At 38.3% G+C, this 24,680-nt stretch overlaps 1 protein-coding gene across 1 annotated transcript in view; it reads right to left on the reverse strand.

Annotated features, from left to right (window-relative positions):
- DNAJC3 (DnaJ heat shock protein family (Hsp40) member C3) overlaps window positions 1–24,680 on the reverse strand; it is an 89,852-nt gene that overhangs the window by 8,290 nt on the left and 56,882 nt on the right. Inside the window, exons 8-9 of the mRNA XM_069467658.1 lie at window positions 22,177–22,282; window positions 21,972–22,092 (exon numbers count right to left, since the gene is read on the reverse strand). Coding sequence (XP_069323759.1) covers window positions 21,972–22,092; window positions 22,177–22,282 — 227 coding nt within the window. The remainder of the gene's footprint in view (window positions 1–21,971; window positions 22,093–22,176; window positions 22,283–24,680) is intronic.

Consider the following 24,680-nt stretch of genomic DNA (forward strand, 5'->3'; position numbering starts at 1 on the left):
ATCATATTATATATTAGCCAATTCATTTTCCAACCTCTGAATCTAAAATATCTTATCTATCCCAAATTAGTTTCCTTCTATATCCCCCTCTCATTCTTAAGAAGCAATGGGAACAACCAGCTAGAGATGGCAAATAGTAAGGACAGAAGTTTGCTCACCCTCTTTCCCACCGAAATGACAAAAATAAAAAATAATATAACCATGGCAGCACTGAAAATAGCACACCAGAAATTTTCATAAATTTCTGGAAGAGAGGAAGGAAGCAGGATCCTATTAATAATAAATAAACCTAAGCAGAGAGAACCATGATGCATACACACACTGGAAGAAGCCCTGGCAGATTTGGAGGCCATTCTTGTTGGCCAAGGACCCTCAGCTGGGCAAGGAGTAGCTGTCAGGCAACCACCAGGACAGCCTGTGAGGTGACTAAGAGATGGCTGGAGAGTTCTAGCCCTTGTGTATGGGGGAGCTCGCTGTGCCACTAACCCCAACCAGGGCCAGGAACCAGGGTCTAGACAGTGCAAGGTGTGCCTGGGGAGGGGCCCTGCCATGGCCACTAGGACCAGGAAGAGGTGGAGCAGAGCCAAAGGGCACTCGGGACCTCTCAGACCTGGAACAAAAAAGGAAAAAGTGGTCCCACCTAGAAGTTCAACATACTAAAGGACTCTAAAAGTGTTACTCCTCTTGGCAGTTGGACAAGTGGCCTAGGGGACATCTTCTTGTGAACAGGTCCTACCCAGTTAAAGCCTGCCCTGAGCCCCCCCAACACAGAGAAGCACCTGAAAGACAGAAATGCACAGACAGCTACAAGTGACTCTCCCCCTTTCACCCACCAATCCATTAGCAAGTCCTAAGGCAGCTTTCCTTCAACATATAGCCACATTCCCACAGTTACCACTGTGATGCAGGCCGCCATTCGCACAGCAAAATCACACCAGCACCTTCCTAACAGATGTTCCTGGCTTCCCCCCATTCCCCTGAAGGTCTATTCCATATGGACCTTAGATCCTTTTAAAGAGTCCAGTGTATCAGACAACAGACCTCCGATAGAAATGTGCACAATGGAACTCTGATGTTCTCCTCTTGGATATCATACAAAAGAAACAAGGCAAACAGGCAGGGGGAAGCCTGCAAACTCCATTTTCGGCAAAACAATATAAAGAAACTGTACAAAAAGCTCCTAAAAGCTGCTAATATCAGCCATGGATCCAAGATGAGAGGGGAAGCAAACAGAAAACCCAGTGGTAAAAGATCACAGACAATGCCAACAAAATACACTTTCTATGAGTGTGGGCTCACCCCAAAGTGACAAACTGTATCCTTTGCATAGTACAAGGACAAGGACCTCTGGAGCAGACATGGTGGAGGTAAAGCAGAGGCCTCTCTGGAACAGGACAGGAGGAGGACACAGAGAGAATGGCCGAGCAGCCCCAGGCAGCAGGTCCCAGAGAAGAGCAGCAACTCTATGCTCCCTGAAGGTGAGGGATCACTCTGAAGTGCAAAAGATACACGCCTTTCGTGCAGCTAGGAAGGTGGCAGAGGGGCGAGCAGGGCTGGCAGCAGATGACCTGGCCATGGTTGGGTTCAGAGAAGCAGAAGGGAGGGGCTCCACAGGAAAGCCATCTTAGCAGGAAGCAGAACATGTGTGGAAATAGTGAAGCAAAGAGTATCATCATTGTTAAGTACAGAATCCTGTCCTGGCCCCAGCACCACAGACACACACACACACGAAGGAATGTCCCTACAAATAACTAGGGCAGGGTAATCCAATTATTTAAAAAAAAAAAAAAAACAAAGAAAAAACCTGGAACAGCATCAGTTAAAAGATATTTAATTTCTAAATTATATCAGGAAAAGAATACAACTTACCCCAAGCTTGCGTCAAAAAAACAATAGCCAAAGAATACGTGAAAATTCTGAGCAAGTATCATGGTTTGAATTATAAAGCTTAATCCAATCACTTCTATTAAGGATAATCACAAAGCAGAATAGAACTCAGGAAAGAGAGTCTGAGACAAGGGGGAGATAAAAATGTGAGCAGTAAGGACTCAAAAAAAATAAGAACAAATCAAAACTATTGGAGATGCAGAAGTGAAATGAGAAGGCACACAAGGAAGACGAAATGGGAAAAAATTAAGGACCTAACAAAATGAAATGGAAACAGTTCAAAAGAACAACAGAAAACATTACAGCTAAAGGTGACAGGCAAAGGAAATATAATCCATGTATAACTTTTATGCATAAAACCAAACCAATAGAAGACGACAAAACAGATTAAATCTAAGAAAACGTTCCTGAAGTGAAAGATGAATCTAGAGACTGAAAAGGCACAGCAGGTGCCAGGGCAGACTGGCTGAGGATGGTCAACACCAAGACACGTCCAGCATCATTACCAGACTTGAAGATAGAGGCTCTTCGGGTGGCCAGGCCAAAAATAAAAAACCTGGCCCCAGATTTTCCACAGCAAAAGTCAGTCCCAGAAGAGAATGGAGCAATAACTACAAGGTATATGGAAAAGTGTGAGCGAAGAGCTTTATTATCCAGCCAAGCCATCCTGCAAGTATAAAAGAAAACTGTTTTGAACACAGAAGAAATCAGAGAAAATTCTCCCAGGACCTCCTTGAGGAAAAGAAACTACTATAGGATGAACTCACCTAGAGATGGCTAGAGAAACTGCGGCCAAGGAGGGCCTGTACACACTGACTCTATTTCATGTAAAGCCAGGACTACACAAAGCGGAATGTGTGTCCTGACAGTGCAGAAGGGATACAGCTTACAAAACATGGCAGAAGAAAGGGGAGAGAATGACAGGGCAAGTTCATTCATTCATTCCCACCTACTGCAGCTGAAGCAATCAGAAAACATCAGCCACTATTAAAGGTGAGTAATATTACAAAGGCAAGTCCTAAACAGAACTTCCTTAAAAAATTTAAGGAAAAGGAGGAAGCACACAAAATTGTTCCTCACGGTAGGAAACCAATGGATATTGCCAAAGAAAGAAGGCTAAGTTAATAAAACTATAAAAATAACCCAGTACAAAAATGCGAACCTTCCTAAATATCAGGATAGTACACAAAACAATACAGGCCAAATAGCAAAAAGATCAGCAAAGTAGAATGACAGAGTGTAGACCAAACACCTGTCACATCCATAAGTGTAAATGTGTTTAACTCACCTATTTAAAAGAATTTCATATTGGATCACAAAGCAAAACCCAACTCTGAAAGAGACACACCTGGAACAAAGTGATTTTAAAAAGCTGAAAATAAAACTATGGTCAAAGTTTTACCAGGCAAATGCAAATAACATTTAGTTTACAATTTTAACCGTAGATAAATTAGAATTTAAGTCAAAAACAAATGGCAAAAAAGGGGGACTTTATGTGAAAGAGTAGAAATCACATCAAAGACACAGTGTGTATCAAAACAGCAACATTTATAAAGCAGAAATTATAAAAGATACTAGGAGGGACTTATACACACTGGTGGAGCAGAGAATTCTGCCTCTCTGTTCATAATAGAGCAAGTGGACCCCAAAAAAAGCAAGAAAAGGAAGACCAAATGTAAGACAGGGCTGACTGACAGGCCAAACTATCCCAGAAACAAGAGAGTCTACGCTCACTCTTCAAGTCCCTAGGGAAGATTCATGGAGTTGGCCACATTAGGTCAAAACAACAGAACTAGTAAAACCAACATTCTCTGATCAAAAAAACACTAGAAATCAATAATAAATCAGAAAATAAAAGGACCTTCTACCTAGAAGTTTTAAAACTCTCCAGCAACTCTTAAGACAATGAAGAAATATAAAAATTGCAAAAATCTCTAGAAAATAAAAACAATGAAAACACTGCCTTTCAGAACTGATAGGACACAGTTCCAGCAATGCTGAGAGGACAATTCAGGGCCTCAGTGGTTCAATAAACTAAGGGAGAAAAATGAATTAATCACATGATTCAAAGTTAGGAGAGAAAGGTGAATTGTAGGACCAAAACAAATTGATGGAACAGAAAAAGAACAGAACTAAGCCAAAAAGCTGTTTCTTGGCAAAAAAACAATAAAAAACACTTCTACCCTAAGCAAGAAAAAGAAGCTCAAATACACAAAATGAAAAATAAATGAGGCCCATAAATACTGAGAAATTAAAATGAGAGACTGCTAAATTCTTTACAAATAAATTGGAAAACTCAAGAGAACATCTCAACCTGAGCCCAACAGAGACAGGAAATCTAAACAGAACATTTTCAAAGAGAAAGGTGTCAAAAAGCCACCTCCCAATAAGGCAACAGGCTTTCCATAGATATTCTTCTAAACTTTTAAATAGCAGGTGATTCCAATGCTCTTCTAAGTGTCTCTAGAACACTGAAAAATGAAAACTTCTAAATAATTACACTGATCCCTTACCCTAATTCAGTTTGCTATACATAAAAGTCTAGGTTAAAAATCATTTTTCCCCAGAATTTCTGAGAAGTTGCAATAGTCCCTTCTAGCATCAGTGGTATTCACACCACTTTTTGAGGATGTACTTTAAGCAAAATAAAGAAGGAATCCAAGAAAGATGAAGACATTAAATTTCTAAAAAACGGCCGGGCGCGGTGGCTCACGCCTGTAATCCTAGCACTCTGGGAGGCCGAGGTGGGCGGATCGTTTGAGCTCAGGAGTTCGAGACCAGCCTGAGCAAGAGCGAGACCCCACCTCTACTAAAAATAGAAAGAAATTATATGGACAGCTAAAAATATATATAGAAAAAATTAGCCGGGCATGGTGGCGCATGCCTGTAGTCCCAGCTACTCGGGAGGCTGAGACAGGAGGATCGCTTGAGCTCAGGAGTTTGAGGTTGCTGTGAGCTAGGCTGACGCCACGGCACTCACTCTAGCCTGGGCAACAGAGTGAGACTCTGTCTCAAAAAAAAAAAAAAAAATTTCTAAAAAAGAAGACAGAACTACTCCAAAAGGCAGTGAAAGGACTCCTGGAACAAAGGTGTGCAGCAGCCCTAGGCTGAGGCTGGAGCTACAGAGCTGAGGAATATCTTCACAAAGAGAATGGATTTCATTTACACTAACTGTATCATTAAAAATATCAGATGTTCTTAGTAAGACAGGATTCTTCTGGCAAAAAGAAACAGTAACTAGCTTGAGGTGAAGGGCAGCTTACCAAAAAAGTCCTGCTGTAAATGAAAAGGGTATTAAAAATGTGGCCGTCTGGGGAGGGAGGAGGAGGGGATGGGTGAAAACCTACCTAACACAGTGGTCCCCAACCCTTTTGACACCAGGGACCAGTTTCATGGAAGACAATTTTCCATGGGGGGTGGGGGGTACTAGGCAGAGATCAGGCAGTGATGTGAGCTGTGGGGAGCAGCTGTAAATACAGATGAAGCTTTGCTGGCTCACCTAGCCAGAGCTCTGCGGCCTGGTCCCTAATAGGCTGAGGACTGGTACCGGTCCACAGACCAGGGATTGGGGACCACAGACCTAATGGGTATAATGAACACTATCTGGGTGATGGGCACACTTATAACCCTGACTCAAACATCACAAAAGCAATCCATGTAACCAAAAACATTTGTACCCCCGTAATATTTTTAGATAAAAATTTAAATTTTTTAAATACGTAGCTATCTGTGAACAACTCCATGTGTCTGATACCTTGACTAGTTGGTGACATGACTGTGTTTCCTTTAAGATTTCAAACACATAACTTGATCCTGCAGCTATATATTCATACTGCATTAGTCTACTAAATGGCTTTCATTTCCTAACTATCTACAATCATACCTAGAGAACATAATTTAAGTACTACAAATATTTATGTATATCATATTAAAGCTATAAATATAACCAAAATATCCAAGAATACTATACCCTACCAAGAATGAAGGTGAGAAAGAACAGAAGAAACTAGTGAAATCTACTCAATTTTTCCTTTTCTACAGCAGGCAGAAAAAGGACACTGCCTAGACTGAATAAATCAAGACCTAGAGGAAGACATATTTTCATTTGAATTATGGTGGTAACCACCAGAACTAACATCAGAAATTATAAAAAGTGGTTAAAGCCAGGCACGGTGGCACATGCCTATAGTCCCAGATACTTGGGACGCTAAGGCAGGAAGATTGCTTGAGCCCAGGAGTTCAAGGCTATAGTGTGCTATGATCATGCCCATGAATAGCACTGCCCTCCAGCCTGGGCAACATGGTGAGACCTTGTCTCTAAAAAATAAACAAAACAAACAAAAAAAGTAGTTAACAGTAGGGAATAAGATGTTGGGGGGGTGGCAGATACTGTTGCTATTTATTTTATTCTATCCTAAAACTGTGAAATTTTACCATGTACGTGTATTGCTTTTATAACTTAAAATTAAATGATCCTTTTCTTTGTAGAGATGGGATCTCACTTTTGCTCAGGCTGTTCTCAAACTCCTGACCTCAAATAATCCCCCTGCCTCATCCTCCCAAAGTACTAGGATTACAGGCATGAGCCACCGTGCCTGACTCTTACAGAGAAAGAAAAACACAATTAGAAAAGTAATAATGAACACATGCATACTGGAATACTATATAGGTATTAAACTGACAGATGCTGATCCTATTCACAAATGATCATCTTTAACATTTTGGTCCTTCTGGACTTCCTAGGAACATGTGTACATGTGAAAATGGCATCATGATATAATAATCTTTTCTCCAAGTCATAAGATTATCTTTTTATATTAACTGATTTAGATCTACACACTCACATGTGGGCCTTGGACTACTTGCTTCATCTACATAAGCCTAAGTTTCCTTATTGCAAAATGGTAGCATCATAACATGAGCATCTGTTTGGGGTGATGAAGGAGTTCTCAAAGTAGCCAGTGGTAGTGGTCACATGACACTGTGAACGTACCTAATGCCACTTAATTGTACACCTAAAAATGATTAGCATGATAAAATTTGTGTTTTGTATAAATGAGGGGAAAAAGAATTAAAGGAGTGAATGTACAAAAAACCTGTTTTATAAATGACAACTGTAATAACAGATATTAGTTATTGCATTTAAAGGGGTTTTTTCTCGTGAGTAATCATCAAACTTGTAAGTCACAAGTGCTTAGTCATGACTGTTACAGGAAACAGCGCTCTCTATAACACTTTTGTGAAGGAAAGTTTCTGTTTGGAGGTACACTGTCCAAGAGAAAGGGGAGAGAGGCAAGCATATTTGAACAAACTTATTCCTAACACACTGAACACACAGAGATAGCAGGAGAAAATGTAGAAGGCAGCCTTCTGGCCGCAAAAGCCCAACTGCTTTAGTCCAAGATTAGAAAAAGTTCCCAAGAGTATCCAAGCAAGTGAGTGTACATAACTTCCTTAAAAACAATACCAGGTGTTGACCTATTATCAGAAGAAAGCCTAGAGATAAAAAGAGGACAAGGTGAACCAACTACAAGTGAAAGAGTGATGATTTTAAAGCTGAACTAAAAGGAGAAACTGTGTTTCTCTCTAATGAGAGGAAAATTCAGCTGAAACTAAGGAAAAGAGAAGACGCCTTAGGATGCCCTAGTAGGAAAGCCATAAACAGACGGAGCCAAAAAAAGACCTGTAACCAGGGAGGCCCGGCTGCCATCACAGGTGCCCTGAAAGATGCTGTTGGCAGCGTAAGGAGAACAGACCTGGAGGCTACAGTAAGGCTGTCCCTGAAGCGTTCCTCAGGAAAAAGAGGCATTCTTCCTGCAGCGCTGATGTTAGAATTAACTCTGAATAAGGTTCGGAGAACATCCACACTGATAGGTCTTCTCCAGGTTAACTGTTCAAAAGTTAAATAAACTGCATTGGCTGATTCTGACTCTTTGGAAGACCTATAGAGTCACACCTTGAAGAGGCTAAGAGTGACATGACACGGTCTGTCCCTTTCTAGCTCAGAATGGCCACGATTCATTCTATCAACCCAGTGATCAAAGCAGGCAACTTTTCAGAAGAAAGGCATCTTCGACATCTAGTGGCCACAGTGAGTAAACGTTCTTAGCCTGGAGAAAGATACTAACACAGCAACACCCAAAGTGAGTAACTACTGTGTTGAATTAAGAATAAGCATAGTAATGAGCAAAATTGTAGCATATTAGCAAAGAACTTGATTGTAATCCTTGACATTTTTAGTATTTACATATTAAATAAATCACATTAATTACCATTCACCACAGAAAAATCTGACAATATAGATAAAAGCTACTCCCAATTGATCCAGAAATCATGTTTTAAATGCTAATTTATAAATAAGCCTGCCATGCATGGCTTAACACATCTCTGAGCCAGCCATCTCACTGACAAAATGCTATTTTATAAACACTGTCACTTAACAGATCTAGATGACACACCAAAAGAGCAAATATCTAGAGTTTGAACACTTGCAAAATAATATGTTCCTCATATTCTTAGATTCAAGGACAGCTGAAATACTTAAATTTGTATAGAACTTATCTAGAAAGCTCAAAGCTTCCAAATTCTTAAAAATCATATGACATCTTAGCAATATACGAGCAGTCAGCCTTAGTCTGAGGATAACACAGCATAAACACGTGCAACGGGCGTGAGGCTGCTGGGAGAGGAAGGGAGGTCGGGACTCTGTTCCCAGAGCCTCAGGAGCTCTCGCTTAGCAAGCACCAGCCTCTCTCCCTCCCCACCCAGCCCCAGCCCCAACCCCAAATCAGTGCTTCATGATCTTTAAAAAAAAAAAAATCCAATCATTTTATTTTAGGCTTATGGTCTCATGAGATGTAAGTTTCTTGCATTTAACTAAGTATATCAGAGTACTGGTGTCAGATCATTTTGAAGCAGATACTATTTCTCAGTAGTTCTTACCTGGATCTTTTTGGCTATCTATGCCAAAGGTATTGGGAGGTGCTAGCCAAATTGTACTACTTGGATATTTGACAAAATAGTACAATTCTATTTTAAAACAGGTCTTTAAAAATGAATGTGAAAAGTATTATTTCTAATATCACTGGGACACAAAAGCCTCAACTAATGGCTGCATTTCTACTCTGGGTCTGACATCACTTAAAATTTCTACAACTGGGCCAGGCGCAGCAGCTCATGCCTATAATCCTAGCACTCTCAAAGGCCAAGGCAGGAGGATCGTTTGGGGTCAGGAGTCACCAGCCTAAGCAAAAGTGAGACTCTGTCTCTATTGAGAGAGAGAGACAGAGAGAGAGAGAGAGAGAGAGAAAAGAAAAATTAGCCAGGAGTGGTGACACATGCCTGTAGTTGCAGCTACTACAGAGGCTGAGGTAGTAATATAATATGATGTAAAATTCTTAACATTTAAAAAATCCTAGAGTCCAGGTGCAGTGGCTCACGCCTGTAATCCTAGCACTCTGGGAGACTGAGGCAGGAGAATTGCTTGAGCTCAGGCATTTGAGATCAGCCTGAGCAAGAGTGAGACCCTGTCTCTACTAAAAATAGAAAGAATTAGCCAGGCATGGTGGTGTGTACCTGTAGTCCCAGCTACTGAGGAGGCTGAGGCAGGAGGATCGCTTGAGCCCAGGAGTTTGAGGTTGCTGTGAGCTAGGCTGACACCACAGCACTCACTCCAGCCTGGGTGACAAAGCGAGACTCTGTCTCAAAAAAATAAAAATAAAAAATATATATATGTATACCGTGGAGTTCTACTCAGCCACAAAAAATGATGGTGAACTAGCACCTCTTGTATTACCTTGGATAGAGCTGGAGCCCATTCTACTAAGTGAAGTATCACAAGAATGGAAAAACAAGCACCATATGTACTCACCATCAAACTGGTATTAACTGATCAATACTTAAGTGCACATATAGTAGTAACATTCATCGGGTGTTGGGCAGATGGGTATATACACACCTACTGGGTGCAGTGAACACCATGTAGGGGATGGACATGCTTGAAGCTCTGATTCAAGTGGGGCAAAGGCAATACATGTAACCTAAACATTTGTACCTCCGTAATATGTTGAAATTAAAAAAAAAGAAAAAGAAAATGAAAAAATAAATAAAGACTTGTATATAAGTAGTTACAAAATAAATAAAATGATAAAAAAAATTTATAAAAATACTGGAAAATGAGACCCATTAAGAGAAAAGATAATTAACAAATAACAACCCTGAGATCACCAAGATGTTGGAAATAGCAGACGTGAATTTTTGTTTTTCTTGGTACCCACTGGTTATTAACATAGATGTGAATTTTAGAGCAGCTGTAACCATGCTCAATGACATAAAGGGATATATGCTTACAATGAATAAAAATATAACTCTCAGCAGAAAATGAGAAACCATTAAAAGAAAAAATGTGGAATTTCTAAAGCTGAAAATTTCCATATCATAAATAAAACATTTACTGATGGGCTTAACAGCACAATAGATATGACAGAGGAAAGAGTCAGTGAATTTACAGACAGATCAGTAGAAATTATCAATCTGAAGAAAGTAAGTTAAAAAGATATTTTAAATGGAAAAAAGATTTTTAAAAATTAACACAGCCTCAAAAACATGTGAGATAATATGAATGTCTAATATTTTAAGTCACAGAAGAAAAGAAGAAATAATGAAGCAGAAAAAAATATATATTAAGAAAGCATGGCCAAAATTTCCCCAAATTAAAGTTTTTAATAGTTCAGTAGACATCAAGCAGAATTAATGCAAAGAAAGTCACACCACAGAGGAATGTTACTTTCCATTTTCAGTTATTTCAGAAAGAGAAAATCCTGAAAACTGCCCCCTCCAAAATGTTTACAATGACACATTATAAACAGGGGAAGGAAAATTTGAATGATTCCTTGGCTTCGTATCAGAAACAATGGACATCAAAAAAATAGAACATCAGTTGAATGCTGAAAGAAAAACACTGTTGAACCAAAATTTTATATCCAGCAAAAATACCATTTAAGACATTTCAGATAAAAGAAAACTAAGAGACTTTGTCAACAGCAAGCCTATACTGAACTCTAAAGTTCCTCAGGCTGAAAGGAAAGAAAACCTAATGACTCCTCAGATCTTAAGGAAGGAATGAAGAGCATCAAGAATGATAAATGATTAGAGAAACAGAAGTCTTTTCCTTGTTAATTGTTTAAAAACACATTATAAATGATTAAAGTGAAAAGTGTAACATATCAAGTATTTATAGCATGTGCAGATATAATATATATGACAATTATATAGAAAGGAGTATACAGAACTATATAGTTGCAGGGTTTCTACATCTTACATGAAATGGTACAGTATTAATTCCAACTAGATGGGAAAAGGAAAAGACGTATATTGTAACCTCTAGAGCAACCACTGAAACACTCATGCAAAAAGATAAAGCAAAAAGCAAACAGAGAAATTCAGATAGAATACTAGAAATATTCAGATAATCAAATGATGGCAAGAAGGGAAGTTCAAAGAATCAAAAACAAAAGGGAAAAAAGAAAACAATAGTAAAATGATAGACCTAAATATAACCTTATCCATAATTACATTAATACTGATGAACTAAACACTCCAAACAAAAGAGAATTATCAAAATTAATTTAAAACAAAAAAGTTCCAACTATATGATGTCTACAAGAGACACACTTTACACATAAAGACACAAAGACATTGAGGCCGGGCGTGGTGGCTCACGCCTGTAATCCTAGCACTCTGGGAGGCCGAGGTGGGCGGATCGTTTGAGCTCAGGAGTTCGAGACCAGCCTGAGCAAGAGCGAGACCCCATCTCTACTAAGAATAGAAAGAAATTATATGGACAGCTAAAAATATATATAGAAAAAATTAGCCGGGCATGGTGGTGCATGCCTGTAGTCCCAGCTACTCGGGAGGCTGAGACAGGAAGATCGCTTAAGCTCAGGAGTTTGAGGTTGCTGTGAGCTAGGCTGACGCCACGGCACTCACTCTAGCCTGGGCAACAGAGTGAGACTCTGTCTCAAAAAAAAAAAAAAAAAAAAAGACACAAAGACATTGAAAGTAAATGGATGAAAAAGATACACCATGCAAGCAATAAGATCAAGGCAGAGGCTTTATTAATATCAAATAAACAAAACTTCAAGAGTATTGCCAGTGATAAACAAGAATACTGCATGAGGATAAAAGTGCAAACTCATCAGAAGAGCTTAACAGTTATAAATGTGCAGGCTGCTAATAGCATGGCTTCAAAAGGCACAAAGGAAATATTGACAATATTAGAGAGGAAAATTCACAATCTCCACAATAGGTATTCAAAGACCTTAACAACTCTCCCCTCAGTAACTTACGGAAAAACTAACAGACTATTAACAACCAACAACTGCAGAATACATCTTATTTTCAAGTATACATAGAACATTTAGCAAAACAGATACCATGCTGGACCACAAAACAAGTCTAAATAAATTTAAAAAGAAGGAAATCACATACAGTATGTTTGTTTCTTATCACAATGGAATTAAATTAGAAATCAGTAATAAGGTACCTGGAAACCACCAAATATTTGAAAATTAAACAAAACACATCTAAATAATCCATGCATCACAGAAGAAGTCAGAAAGGAAATTAGAATATACTTCAAATTATAATGAAAGTAAACCAAAACTTTCTGAAAGGGGTAGCTTTATATGCTTATATTTGAAAAAAGAAAAAAGACCTTAAATCAATAATAGTTCAACCCTAAGAAGCTAGCAAAGCACAAAGCAAACCCAAAGTAAGTCTAAGAAAGGAAATAAAGAGTGGCAATCAATCAAATAATAATGAAAAAAATAGAAACCATTAAGGAATCCATAAGTTGGTTCCATAAAAAGACCCACAAAATTGACCAAACTCTAATGATCAAAAGCGGAAAAAAGAAAACACGTATTATCAATATTAGAAAGGAAACCTTTTTCCTTTCCTTTTCATAAAATATTCCTTTTACAGATCTTACAAACATTAAAGGAATAATAAGATATTATGAACTTCATGCCAACAAATTCAGCATTGAAGAAGAAATGGACAAATTCCTTAACAAACATAACTTATAAAAACTAACACAGATGAAACAAAAACTATTAATAGCCTTATGGTGATCAAAGAAACTGAATTTGTCATCAAAACCCACCCTACTAAAAAAAACTCCAAGACCAAGATGGTTTCACTGGTGAATTCTCTCAAACTTTAAAGAAGAAATAATACCAATCTTTCAAAAAATAGAGGAGGAGGGAACAATTTCTAATCCATTGTTTGAGTCAAGTATACTCTTAACACGAAAATCTGACAAAGACATTACAAAAAAGAAGTTATAGAGCAATATCCCTCATGAACATAGCTGCACACTTCTTAAAATATTGGCAAATCAAATCCAGCAATATCTAAACCCCAGTCCAGAGATTTATCCCAATAATTCAACGTTGATTTAACTTTAGAAATGTCAGTGTAGGGCCGGGCGCGGTGGCTCACGCCTGTAATCCTAGCACTCTGGGAGGCCGAGGTGGGTGGATTGCTCAAGGTCAGGAGTTCAAGACCAGCCTGACCAACAGCAAGACCCCAACTCTACTAAAAATAGAAAGAAATTATCTGGCCAACTAAAATATATATAGAAAAAATTAGCCGGGCATGGTGGCACATGCCTGTAGTCCCAGCTACCCAGGAGGCTGAGGCAATAGGATCGCTTAAGCCCAGGAGTTTGAGGTTGCTGTGAGCTAGGCTGATGCCACGGCACTCACTGTAGCCCGGGCAACAAAGCGAGATTCTGTCTCAAAAAAAAAAAAAAAAAGCAATGTCAGTGTAATTTACCACATTAACAGAATAAAGGAGAAAACATGTAAATACATAAATAACTTCAACTCAATCACAAAAAAATAAATTTAAGTGGGTAGGCATTTGAAGAACACAAAGTTAAGATATTTGAACATAGAAACAACACATGAAAAAGCATTCAACAACTTTAGTCATCAAGGAAACACATATTAAAGCCACAGTCAGATATTAATACATGCCAAAATGTACAAAATTAAAAAGACTGACAACACCAAATGTTTTTAAGGATGTGGAGCGACTGAAACTCTCATTCTTTATTGGTAGGAGTATAAATTACTTCAGAAATGGTCTAGCAATTTCTTTTAAAAGTAAGCAAACACCTTATCCTATTACTCAATAATTCCACTCCTAGATATTTACACAAGATAAATGAAAACATGTCTAAAAAAAAGCCTTGGAGAATAATGTTCATTGCAGCTTTTTTTCATAACTAAAAAATCAGCTGAAATGTCCAGTTATATGAGAATGGGTAAACAATGTGTGACATATTCACAAAATGGAATTCAACAGAGAGAAAACTAATGGTGAAATACTGAATGCTTTCCCCCTCTTTGATAGTAGAAGAGAGATACAGTGCTGCCAGCCCACCACCTGTTTTTGAAAATAAAGTTTTACTGGAACACAGCCACGCCTATTTGTTTGCGTATTGTCCGGCGGCATACTGCAACGGTAGAGCTGAGTAGTTATTACAACAGAGGCCACGTGGTGTGCAGAGCCTCTATTTACCATTTGGCTCTTTACAGAAAAAGCTGACCAACTTCTGCTCTTTGGCAATAAAAAGGAATAAGCATGTAACAATATGAATAAGTCTCAAAAACAAGCTGAATGAAAAGAAGCCTTATACAAAAGAGTACACACTATATGATTCTATTTATATTAAGATCTAGAATTGGCAAAACTAATCTATGAGAAAATCAGAACAATGGTTGCCTGTGAGGGGTGGGATGGGGACTGATTGGTAAGGTACAAGAGGGTAAAGTAAAGTTCTGTATCTTGATAGGGTTTGGGTTTGACAAAAAGATTCTCCCCTTTGACCAAACCTTCAGTCAGGCTCTAAGTCCTCCTTCCAACTAGATCCTGACTTTAGTCCTCCCTTTCTGTCTTTGTAGAATCCAGTTTGAGCAAGAATCCTGCTAAGTCATTTTAGGAACCCTCCTCCAACCCCCAATATCTAAGCGCATTCCCTCATCCCCCACACTCCTTATCTTAGCACCCTGGCCTGCCTTCAGCAAAAAGTCTGTTCAGTTGGTCTAGCAAGAATCCCCTTTCCCTCTGATGTTTCTTCCTAGTAACTTTTGATCCACTGACCCCCTACCCTGCTCCTTGGCTGAAATCCCCACTTGTCCTTGCTGGAGTTGGAGTCAAGCCCAATTTCTCTCCTCCACTGCAAGACCCCACTGCGGTGGCCCCACTACCTATTGCCATGGGCCTCCCTGAATAAAGTCTGCCACACTGTCTTTTAACAATTGTCACGAGTAATTTTTTTTCTTCAACAGGTTGCCTGGGTATCAGAACTCAGGAATGGTATCCCTAAGATTTTGCACATTTCGTTGTATCTAAAATTATCCCCCCAAAAAGAGAGAAAGAACAGAAAACAAATTCCAATCAATGATATGCAAGTTGAAGTATGTGGAGAAAAGTGAATCAAACAATTTTTTTTGAAATACATTTAAAAAAGATAGAACTGATGGATAAATGGAGGGACAGAGGGACAGATAAATGTGATGAGGCATAGTAAAATGTTAACTTTAGTATCTACACAATGAGGACATCGGTGTTCACTATAAAATTCTTTCAACTTTTCTCTATATTTGAAATTTCTTATAATAAAATGTTGTGGTGAATGTTTACCTGCTGTGAGACTGTCATAATATAGACAATGAAAATAAAAAGTTTTCAACATATTCAACCTTAAGACAACAAAGGGGAAAGTTCTTATAGCCAAAAAACCATGACACAACCTCATTGTAAGCACAGAGGTAAGAGCCATAATCTATTTGATAGTAAAGAGGGCTGAACAATTCAAATGCTCCCATTGATGTAATTACATTAGACCACGTTCTAACACTGGAATCTGAGGGCAAGCCCACCATACATTTTAGGCTGATTTAAACAATGAAAAGACATACTATGTTTAATTCTACACATAGGGGACATAATTTGCATGCACTCCAACCGAATCTGGTACATTAATGTGTTCTATACACCTGTTTTGTTGACTTTTTCTTCTTTTTTTTTTCTTTTTAGAGACAGGGTCTTGCTCTGTCACCTGGGCTGGAGTGCAGTGGCATCATCATAGCTCAATGCAGCCTCTCATTCCTGGGCTCAGGCGATCCTCCTAGCTCAGCCTCCCAAGAAGCTGGGACATAGGCATATGCCACCATGCCCAGCTAAGTTCTTTTATTTTTTTGTAAAGATGGGCCCTCACTACATTGCCCATCCTGGTCTCAAACTCCTGGCCTCAAGTGATTCTCCTGCCTCACCTGGACCTCCCCAAAGTGCTGGAATTACAGACGTGAGCCACCGCCCTGGCCTTCTTTCTCTTTTAAAAAAGCTTTTCATTACTTGAGGTCACACTTGTTAATCATATCACAATCTTGTTAACAAATATTAATAAAAAGCCAAAACAAAAACATACCTGTGACCAACTTCCTCTATCCAAACCTCCCCTCTGTCCTAGCCAAATGTGTATGTCACTGTTGGGAAAGGCAAAGGAGCCTTCCCCACCCTGCCTTCTGGGTTTCTGTATCAGCTATGCACCTGCAGCGTCCTTCCTGGCCTTTTTTCCTTAGTACTTTTTACTTCCAACACTTTGACCTTTTCATAATTTGGAAATTAGCCTCATGACATATCTTTTTCTGCTGAATAATACTGCTTGACTATTATGGCTGTTTCCTATTTCCTCACCTACATATGAAGCTCATGGATTCACAGAGATGGCACCATGGGGGCACAACGTTCTGCCAACTGCTCTGCCAGGCAAATGTACTAACCCCACCCAGTAGGTAGCTGTGTAGTCTTCCTTGTAACCATGCACTTTTCAAAAGAAATGAGAAGTCTACAGCTGTGGCTAAGAGGCCTGTGTGTGAATGAAAGCTGCAGGCATGATTTTATAGTTCATGAGCTATACAGCCAAAGGACTTCATCAATTCACATGCCACAGCCCACTAATTGTCTTTGCAAAGGACTAGCCATTTTTATATTCCAACCACCTGCTTCCAACTCATTAGTTGAAGCTAAAGTAGACACACATATTTCAAGATTTGTAAGTTTCAGAAATATCTACTTTATAGATTCTGATATGTTCATGGTTTTTATGATTGGCATATAAAAATATCAATATATAAGCAGCCTCCAATGTATAAAGCCAAATTTTGATATGATCCTAAATATAACCAGCAACAAAAAACCAATCTCTTCTCCTAACCATAAATAGAAGCCAGGGACCCCTGGCCAACAACCTTGAAAAAAATCAGCAGTCGTGAGAAATCTGATCCGCTAAGAGGGAATGGTCTTCTTCATGCCTAGGTTGGAGCCCTGTAGCCCCAGAACCTTCTCCCCCACCTTTTTTTTTCTTTTTAGACACACACGGGGCTGCCCGACACATGTGGTGGCACAAGCACTTGCCTGCAATTCAACTACTCAGACTCCTTTGGGTTAAAAATGTTTATCTCATAAGGAATGGAAACCAATCAATGTTTTATACAAACATCTTAAATTTGACCACTCTTAGTAAAACACAGCTGTGTTGGAGGCATAGGCTTGCCAATGCAAGGAGGTAGTATGAATTTTGAACACAGAATACTTTTGCAGGACAAGACAGGCCTAGGTAGCATCGCTAGGTAGAGTCCTAGGATAAGCAAGAGGGCACGGAATCTGCAAACAGAACACCACCATAGGATGTCAAAGACAAACTTTACCTCTTTCACAATTTTACCCAGCCCTTCATCCAGAAAAAGTACTCAGCTTGGCTCTTGTTCTCACAAATTCTGGATATTATTAGTAATACTAAAATAACAGCTATGTCAAAGAGAGTGCACACAGTAGTCACAAGTTAGACAAGGAAGCTAGCTATCCCATATATGTTTGTGCAGAAAAGTCAATCCAAGTTCCAAACAACTATCCTGAAAATGAGTATAGTAGAAATGATTTATTTAGAAGTCTCCTAGGAGCACTGTGCTGAATATGTTCTGAGCATCATCTTTATTTAACAGTCACAACAATTCTATGAGATTTGTACTATTCTTATTCCTATTTTACAGATAAAGAAAGTAAAATATAACAAGTTAAGTGACTTGATTGAAACCATATAGCAAAAATAAATGGCCCCCTCCAAAGAAGATATACAAATGGCTCAACATCACTAATCATTATGGAAATACAAGTAAAAGCCAAAATGAGATTTCACTTCATGGCTATTAAGATGGCTACTAAAAAAAAAAAAAAAGTTAAAAAATAAATAAATAAATAAATAAAAAATAAAAATAAAAGTACTGACAGGGAGGTGGAGGAACTGGAACCCTTGTGTCCTATTGGTAGAATCGTAAAATGGTGTAGAAAATACTACGGAGATTCCTCAAAAAAGTAAAACTAGAACTACCATAAGATTCTGCAATCCCACTTCTAGGTATATATCCAAAAGAATGGAAAGCTGAGTCTTGAAGAGATATATGCACACCCATGTCTACAGCAACACCATTCACAACAGCCAAGAGGTAGAAACAATACAATAGATGAATGAATAAACAAAAGTGATATATACATACAATGGAATATCACTCAGCCTTAAAAGAAAAGAAAATGCTGACACATGCTACAACATGGATGAACCCTGAGGACACTATGCTAAATGAAATAAGCCAGTCACAAAAAGACGAATACTGTATGATTCCAATTATATGGAATCTACAGTAATCAGACTGAGAGAAGAATGGTGGTTACCAAGGGCTAGGGGGAAGAGAGAGGGGAAGCTGTCATTTAATGGGTATAAAGATCAGATCTGCAAGATGAAAAAGTTCTGAAGATCATTTTAACAGCAATGTGAATATATTTAACTCTAGTGAACTGTGCACTTGCAAATAGTTAAGATGGTAAGTTTTATGTTATGTGTATTTTACCATAATTAAGAAATAACTGCATACAGCCAGACTCAAACAGCCAGGACTAATTCTAAATTTCATGTTCCACTAAGACTTTTTGTAAATAAATATAATCATTCATTCAGCAAACATATAAGTGCCTGCTATGCACCAAGCACAAGTACCAGGAATGTATCAGTTAATAAAATAGACACAGGTCCCTGCCCGCACATAGCTTAAGTTCTAGCAAATATAACTGCTTATCTAACAAGGATACCTGAGTCATCCCTATGGTCAAAGGAACTTTGCCAAAATTTTACATTCCTCAGTGTCAGTTGGTTCCTCTCAAAAGCTATGAAAAAGATGGTATGTAGAGATCTGAAGAGTTTCACTTCATTTTTCATGATCTCAGAGGCATCCTCAAATAATAATCTTACTTTACTTACTTTCTAATGAGTATGTTTTCTAATGAGTAAAATTACATGTTTCCTAATAATTCTATAAGCCCCAAATAATAAATCTCCATGTTCCATTATTGACTAACCTTGACCTACTGATTCTTTTTTCATTATATACCATCATTTTAAATTAATTTAAAAAAGATAAAACCAGTAAACAAAAGAATATGGAAAGCCTTCACATTCTATCTCAGTATTTCAACTAGACACATACTATTAAGGTTATTACTCACTTACATAATTTACTAACCTTCTGATTTGAATTCAAACAAGTCAGGTAATACCTGTCAGTTTCAGCTATACAGGCCGGCCGGCTGGCTGGCTGGCTGGCTTGCTTTCTTTCTTTCTTTCTTTCTTTGGCATGTTTAGAGACCTGGTAGCTTGTTCTCACTTTCTTTTTTTTTCTTTCTCCTCTCCTTTCTCTGAGTGGAATTACTTAATTTCTACACTTGTGAATCAACTGTTTTACTCTTCTAAAACTATGATTCAGAAAGACCCCCCCCCCATGTATAATCAAACCCTGCTCTTTGAAAATACAAATAAACTCTAATTTGGAGAAAATTTTTTAAGGAAAAAACATACTGCAAAGACAGATCAATTATATTAAATTAGCATTAGCACCTTTTTCTTCAAGAATTAAGCTGGGCATTGTGGCTCACGCCTGTAATCCTAGCACTCTGGGAGGCCGAGGCAGGCGGATTGTTTGAGCTTAGGAGTTCGAGACCAGCCTGAGCAAGAGCGAGACCCCGTCTCTACTAAAAATAAAAGAAATTGTATGAACAGCTAAAAATATATATAGAAAAACTTAGCCGGGCATGGTGGCGCATGCCTGTAGTCCCAGCTACTCGGGAGGCTGAGGCAGGAGGATTGCTTGAGGCCAGGAGTTTGAGGTTGCTGTGAGCTAAGCTGACGCCACAGCACTCTAGCCTGGGCAACAGAGTGAGACTCTGTCTCAAAAAAAAAAGAATTAAGTCATCAAGTTTCCCTAAAAATCAAGTCAGTTTAATATTCAAGTTACAGAAGTATCTCTCAAATCATATTTAGCAGCCTATAAGAGTTAATCTTTTTTTAGGCCGGGCGCGGTGGCTCACGCCTGTAATCCTAGCACTCTGGGAGGCCGAGGCGGGTGGATCGCTCGAGGTCAGGAGTTCGAGACCAGCCTGAGCAAGAGCGAGACCCCGTCTCTACTAAAAATAGAAAGAAATTATATGGACAACTAAAATATATATATATACAAAAAATTAGCCGGGCATGGTGGCGCATGCCTGTAGTCCCAGCTACTCGGGAGGCTGAGGCAGGAGGATCGTTTAAGCCCAGGAGTTTGAGGTTGCTGTGAGCTAGACTGACGCCACGGCACTCACTCTAGCCCGGGCAACAAAGCGAGACTCTGTCTCAAAAAAAAAAAAAAAAAAAAAGAGTTAATCTTTTTTTAACAGCTAAGCTTATTATATTTTTCCACAGTTTCTCTAACTTCACAGTTGGATCTGAGGGTTTACATACAGATGACAAAGTATGTTTGATGAAGAATTCCAAAAACTAACTGAAATGCAAAATCCTAGAGTAAAGCCATCTCACAGAGTGAACACAGTAGTTCAAAAGTGAAGAGAACAAATATGCTAAAAAGTTATCTTCTATGTGGACTACATGCCTTATTGAAGCATTCTTATGAATATTAAAACTTATCATTTTGAGTGCATATATTTCAAGCTTCATTCAGACCTCAAGATCTGAATGCCCCACAAAATGTCCCACAAATAGTAGTAACCAGAGTTGTCATTCCCTGGAAAATGCTTAGAAACAAGATTCTTTTTAAATTGGGGAAAGCAGGAAAAAGGTACTTGACCAGTCTGCCTTTAAAAAGAGTGCCACCAACCAAGTTTCACCATTCAAACCATTTAACTGTAACCGAAAATCACTTTTTATTTAAAATGTTCTACCTGATTTGGAACAAAAACTTTGCAATAAGGGTTTATAAGGCTCATTTCTTTCTTAAAAAACCATCTCACTTAAATGTTCATAATATAGTGGCACATGAAAAAAACTACAAAACAATATATATAAAAGGATTCTATTTTTCAAAAAAATGTATGTTACTATATATGCCTTAGTTATCTTCCAGAAACAGGGCACTGCCTTTATTCAAGGTCCTTACATCTAGCAGGAATCTCTCTTGCTACTTCGACTTGAACAGATTAGGGTAGCAACTATCCTAATGTTACCAAACAGCCTGGGGGCCACAGAGAATCATTTTATATTAGGCATATATGACATATATGTATGCTTTCTGTATATATGTATTATGCATACCGTGTCTATGCACAAAATATGCGTATATATGCATAAAATATATAGTAATATATGTACATAGACAAAAATCTGGAAGGATATAAATCTGAAATGAACAGTGACTACCTCAGGGTGATATGAGGTTTAAAATTTAAATTTTCTATTTTGTTGTCTTTCCTAACTCGTCTACAATAAAAGCTAAAATTTTTATTTTTACATTCCACTGAACTTGTTTCAATAGCAAAACTCTTTCCTCACACAGTATACTTTCCAAGTTCTACAAAGGAAAAATAATTTGCGAGTTCTTTGCCATTTTTCTAAAATTGTCAAGGAAGTTTAATGTGACAATTTCACATAATCAACTTTTAGAAACTGCAAATCAAATTCCTTAAGGATTTACCTTCATCGTACATTTCTTCTATTAAATAGGCCTCTGCTCGATCTTTCAGAGCATTCACATTGTCAGGTTCCAACTGTAAAACTTCAGAACATATTCTAATAGCTTCAACAGGCTTCTCGTCCTAAAAGTTAAATGTGAGAAAATGATTTATGGTTGTTATTCCACATGTTAAGTTTTTACATTTCTAGGAACAAGTCAACCATACCTTAGAAAAGCAGTGGCAAATCCTTTCTTTTGAACGAATTGTATACTCAGCAATGTTTGGCTCTGTTTTCATGACAGATTCATATTTGCTGGTGGCATCTGTGTATCTATTAAATGAGGAAATCAGGATAAGCAACAATGAAATTCTATTCCCAGAGCTATAGGAAGACACATAGTCTTCTCTTTACTATGTGTTGCTTAACCAATTCAACTGGATGAGCACATGCCTTGAAACACTGCTTCTGCCTCGTTAATCTAGAGTAGCACAGAAGGTATGCTCTATAATTAAGAATCAGGAGATAAAACACATGACCACAGCAGATGTATATGGACAAATCAAAGCATACCCGTGAGTAACAATCAAACCAAATGATGAATTTCTTTACAGAAAAAAGCCCATGATTTTAAAACTGAGTAAAACACTTTGTTAAAGTATGACTTACACTGAGCACTTTCACTAATACAAATTTCTTGGTTACTACACACTTTCATGAAAATAACAGAGCCCATTACATGCCATTTTATATAATAAAGTCAACATATTCACAACTAAGGACCATGTAATTCATACAGAAGGAACTCTGCTTAAATTTTCCACTTTGTAAACTTTCTAAGAACAATAAAATCTATTTTAGCATTTTCTTTAAACTGGTAAAAAGTGCTAGTCATGTTATATACTGTTACTTTCCTCAGTAATGGCAAACTAAAAGATGTATTTATATGCCAATGTGGCACATTCTTCCTAAAGTGCTGCAATCTGCACATGTAAATGCTGATGGATTAAATGTTTAAGTTGGACATTTCAAACAAAAGCTAGCTTCTGGGAAAGTGGAGATGTACTTTCCCCAATTCGTCTAGCTAAGTACAACTAAAAACCCTAGACATAGTTTATATTTTTATGTGTGTGCGTGTGTGTGTGTGTGTGTGTGTGTATATATATATATATATACATTTTTTTTTTAATAGAAGACTTTAAAAGGAGAAGAGAAGAAGGCAGACTAGCTTAGTCACCTCAGGACCTGAGGAACAAAATGTTGGTAAGTTCCCTGGTGGTTTTTTTTGTTTGTTTGTTTCATATATCCCAGACTTGGAGCTGAAGATTTCAGCAACACAGAAATGCCAACAGGTACAGAACAACAACAAAACAATAACAAAACAACAACAATAACAAAAAACAACATAAGTCTGCTCTCCCTAGCCAAAGGACCTGGAAAGGGCAGCCCAACAAGGCAAAAAACTGTTTGACAATAACAGCTCTACTCCAGCCAAACACTACAGAGAAAATTATGGCCCCATCCCCACCAGTGGTAGCAAAGGCCAAGAGAAGAACCTAGACTTCCTCCTTAGTGAGGTGGTAACAACGTTCCCATACACCCCTACCAAGGTAGTGTCAGAGAAGGCCAAGTTGGGAGCTGGACTTTCATCCATGTAGTTAATGAGTCCCCACCCCATTCCTCCAGTGGTGTCAGTGGAGATTGTGTGAGGAACCAAAACTCTCAAATGTACCAAGTGGTAGCAAGAAGTGGACCCTGCCCCTGGAGTAGCAACAAAAGTAAAGTAGGAAAACTTCCACTTCCATCTACTGTAACAAGGTGGTGCCTACCTGCCACTTTGTTAGAACAATGTCAGGAAAAGCCAGCCAAAACAAAAGGTTTAAGTAAAAATCAGTCTTACAAAATGAAAATTCCAGGTTTCAATTAAAAAACCACTCACCAATTAGAGGCACTCAGGAGGCTAAGATGGGAGGATGCCTTGAGCCCAGGAGTTCAAGGACAGCTTGGGCAACATAGCAAGACCTTATCTCTAAAAAAATTATTATTGTTTTATTTTTTATTTTTTTGAGACATGCTCTTGCTCTGTTGTCCCAGCTGGAGTGCACTGCAATCTCAACCTCCTGGACTCAAGTGATCCTCTCACCTCAGCCTCCAGAGTAGCTGGGACTACAGGCAACCACCACTACGTCTGGCTAAATTTTTTCTTGTTTGTAGAGATAGGGGTCTCACTATGTTGCCCAGGTTGGTCTCAAACTCCTGGCCTCAAGTGATCCTCCCACCCCAGCCTCCCAAAGTGCCGGGATTACAGGCATGAACCAACACACCCAGACAAAATTATTTTTAATAAAAAATAAATAAAAATTTAAAAACATCACCACTTACCATACCAAGAGCCAGAACAAAGATCTCAAACAGAATGAGAAGATAATCAATAAGTGCCAAAAACAAGAGAACAGAGATCTTAGAATTATCTGACAAAGATTTTAAAGCAGCCATTTAAAAAAGGAGCAATTACAAACATGCTTGAAACAAATGAAAAAAAAATAGAATGCCTCAGCAAAGAAAGTCTCACCAAAGAAATAAAAGATATAAAGAACCAAACGGAATTTTTAGAACTAAAAAGCTTACAAATGGAAATAAAAAGCTTCATTGAATGTGCTCAACAGCATAACAGAGAAGACAGAAAAAAGAATCCATGAATTGAAACAAAAGAAATTACCAATTTGAATAA

Source organism: Eulemur rufifrons, chromosome 4, assembly GCF_041146395.1.
Source record: "Eulemur rufifrons isolate Redbay chromosome 4, OSU_ERuf_1, whole genome shotgun sequence".
In the NCBI taxonomy this organism is placed as follows: Eukaryota; Metazoa; Chordata; class Mammalia; order Primates; family Lemuridae; genus Eulemur; species Eulemur rufifrons.